The 3607-nt window shown below is 50.7% G+C and overlaps 1 protein-coding gene across 1 annotated transcript; it reads left to right on the top strand.

Moving 5' to 3' along the window:
* Nucleotides 1-940: 940 nt before the first annotated feature.
* On the top strand, nucleotides 941-3387 carry CLEC14A (C-type lectin domain containing 14A). The gene has a single exon (XM_043556028.1). It carries the CDS (start codon nucleotides 1029-1031, stop codon nucleotides 2496-2498), a length of 1470 nt encoding a protein of 489 aa, XP_043411963.1. The 5' UTR covers nucleotides 941-1028; the 3' UTR covers nucleotides 2499-3387.
* Nucleotides 3388-3607: the final 220 nt, after the last annotated feature.

The following is a 3607-nucleotide window of genomic DNA, read 5'->3' as shown; positions in this document are numbered from 1 at the left end:
AAATATTGGCAACTCAATCGCACGTGAAAATGATATTAAAATAGTTCAAGGATAAAATTACACATGGGGTAGTTGTTCCCAAACATTAATAAGACCACCATCTCATTTTTATATAACATATATGCCAGAAGAAGTTATGAACCAATACAGTGGTAAGGAAAGGTAACTACACAACAGTTAAGATCTATGGCCATTGTTTTCCATTTAGGCTTAGAAGTACATTTCCTTTCCTGAGCGACCAATAAGGCCATTTCAAAGAGAAACAAATAGAAGCAAAAAATAGACTGTAAGACAAGCTCTGATTGAAGAAGCAGTATTACCCATTGAAAACACCCAAAAGGAACTCTCTAAATTCTTTGTCTAGCAATTAGCGTGCAGAAATCTCCTTGGACAGGAGAAGCAGTGCCCAGAAAGAGACTGGCACTTAAATAGTGCTGCCTCTGGTGGTGAAGGGATATGCTTATATTTCTCACAAGATTCTTTCCCCCTCCAGTCTAGAGCCTCGTGAAAACTGGAGCCGTCTACACATTGTTGTGAAGCCAACTCCACAGTCCTGGACGAAGCACAATGGGTGGGTGTGGGCTGTGAGCGAGTTCCTCGTCTCCAGTCCTTCCTGTTAATGTTCACCAGTGTTTTGGGATCTGAGTTCCTGAAACTTTCTAACGGGGGGGTAGGGAAACGTTACGTTTCTTCCCTGTAGCGACTTTGTTTCTTTTTCTCTTGCTCTAAGCAGGGTGTTTGACCTGGTCGACTGTGTTCCCTATACCTCTCGCACCAGCTGTGTCCCCGACCCCAGAATAAATCAGGGCTGCGAGAGGCCTGGCATAGCTCCGGACACATTTCCTGTAGGGGCCTAAGGAAGGCTGTTTGCAGCCAGGGCGGCGGTGGGGATTCTTGGCCGTTGATGGGGCGGGGGAAGTGGGGGAGAGCCAGCTGTAGGGGGCGGTGACCACGCTCTTGGGACAGCTCCGCGCCCTCGGGCGGGACAGATCCAAGTTGGGAACAGCTGTGGGCGCAGGGCCTTCAAGATGAGGCCGGCACTAGCTCTGTGCCTCCTCTGGCAGGCGTTCTGGCCTCGACCTGGCCGGAGCGAGCACCCCACCGCAGACCGCGCGGGCTGCTCGGCCTCGGGGGCCTGCTACAGCCTGCACCACGCTACCATCAAGAGGCTGGCGGCCGAGGAGGCCTGCAGTCTGCGCGGCGGGGCGCTCAGCACGGTGAGCGGGGGCGCAGAGCTCCGGGCGGTGCTTGCGCTCCTGCGGGCAGGCCCGGGGCCCGGAGGGGGCTCCAAAGACCTTCTGTTCTGGGTGGCGCTGGAACGCGGGCGATCGCACTGCACTCTGGAGAAAGAGCCATTGCGGGGTTTCTCCTGGCTCTCCCCCGACGTCAGCGTGTCCGAAAGCGAGACGCTGCAGTGGGTGGAGGAGCCTCAACGCTCCTGCACTTCTCGGAGTTGCGCAGGACTCCAGGCCACCCGGGGGGTTGAGCCCGCAGGCTGGAAGGAGATGCGATGCCACTCGCGCGCCAATGGCTACTTGTGCAAATACCAGTTTGAGGGCTTGTGCCCGGCGCCGCGCCCCGGGGCCGCCTCTAACTTGAGCTACCGTGCGCCCTTCCAGCTGTACAGCGCGGCTCTGGACTTCAGTCCCCCAGGGACCAAGGTGAGTGCGCTCTGCCCTGGGCAGCTCTCCATCACAGCCACCTGCATCGTGGACGAGGTCGGCGCGCGCTGGGACGGGATACCCTCCGGGGCTGTGCTCTGTCCCTGCCCCGGGAGGTACCTCCGTGCTGGCAAATGCGCAGAGCACTCTAACTGTGTAGATGACTTGGGAGGCTTTGCCTGCGAATGCGCGGCGGGCTTCGTGCTGGGGAAAGACGGACACTCTTGTGTAATCAGTGGGGAAGGACAGCCGATCTCTGAGGGGACCGAGGTGCCCACCAGGCCAGCCACTGCAGCCAGCCCCGATCAGAAGAGAATGTGGACACCCAGGGTACCTGAAAAGCCAAGGGAAGTACCACATGTCCTTGGACAAGGCAGTTCAGCAACATCTATTGCCGAGATTCCTCAGTGGGGAGCACAGAGCACGATGTCCACTCTTCAGATGTCCTCTCAAGCTAATTCAAAGGCCGCCATCACCTCTTCAGGAAGCGTGACTCCCAAGTTTAATTCCACGTCTTCCCCTGCCATTCCCCAGGCTTTTGGCTCCTCCTCCACCGTGGTCTTCATACTTGTGAGCATAGCGGTCATAGTGTTGGTTATCTTGACTATGACAGTGCTGGGGCTTTTCAAACTCTGCTTCCACAAAAGCTCTTCTTCCCAGTCAAGAAAGGAGCCTTTGGCCCAGCCAGGCATGGAGAGTGGTACCGAGGCCACTGCTCTGCGCTCCAGTTCTGTACATTGCACAGACAATGGGGTGAAGGTAGGGGACTGTGGTCTGCGGGACAGAGCGGAGGGGGCCTCACTGACAGGGTCCTCTCTTGGGTCAGGTGACACATAGGGAAAAGGCACTCCCTCTGAGCAGAGTTTTTCACTGTCAATGAAAGGGGAAAGAAAATGAACTTATTTAGGGACTGACTATTCCTATAGAAAATTCTCTTCCCCCAAATTCCCTCTACTCTACTGAGGAGATAAATCTGAACTGGATGCTGGATCCCTGAAGAAGAAAGAGGTGATTGAAATGGAAGTGCCTTATGGTGGTAGTGGGGGCTGGGATCCTACTGTGGAGAGGTTTTCCCTTGTGTTTATTCTGGGGGATTTGGAGAAGGGCTTGAATTTGTTAAGACATTGGAAGCAAATAGAAAACAACACAATTAAAAAAAATTTTTTTAACCAAAATGGAAAGGAAACTTACTGTCTGCATTGTTCAGCCTGGACGTATAATGGTTTGAAATTCCCAGGCAAAAAATAAAGGATTGTTGATAACCCACACTCAAATATCATTGGTTTCCTGGAGGAGTAATTATTTAGGAAAAACAGCATAGGGGCATGCTGGGAATAGCAATAAGAGCATCCTGCTTTCAGATTGAAGGGGAAATCTTCAAGTCCTTGTAATGAGGAGTAGATCTTTAACAACTAGCAACTTTTTTTCTTGGTTCTTTTATACTTTGCTTTCAAAGTCACTCTACTTATGTGCTCTGCTATAAATCCAAACTGTAGTGTTGCCAGAGTAGCTGGCTCTAGAAGCAAATTATAGTTGACCACCAATTCAAGTGTTTACTGTGTGTCCTTGCTCAAGGAAACAAATGATTTGTGTTTTCCATTTCCAACGTTTGTGCTGTCCAGTGTAATGACCTTCCCAACCAAGTAGCCCTCTCCTAAACATTAGGATGCTGATCCTCACTTCCAATTATGGTGATGTTAATTTTCAATTAAAACGTTAATGCTAAGTATTGATTTGAAATCTTTTGGGTGCATTAAAGCAAAAGTGAGCTGGATTTCTGCCAAAGTTTCTAGGTTCTTACGTACTGTTTAATCCAAGGAAAAATGTTGAATTCCAAACTATTTCCTTATCCTCCTTAAAAAAGTGTGTGTAAAAAAAAAAAGTGTGTGCAATGATTGTACATGCCCATCTTCGAATGTTTATAATTTAACAACAGGCATGGTAAC

The sequence above is a fragment of the Prionailurus bengalensis genome, chromosome B3 (genome assembly GCF_016509475.1).
Source record: "Prionailurus bengalensis isolate Pbe53 chromosome B3, Fcat_Pben_1.1_paternal_pri, whole genome shotgun sequence".
NCBI lineage: Eukaryota > Metazoa > Chordata > Mammalia > Carnivora > Felidae > Prionailurus > Prionailurus bengalensis.
The sequence above is the reverse complement of the archived record's forward strand: the minus strand, read 5'-3'. Positions and strand labels throughout refer to the sequence as shown.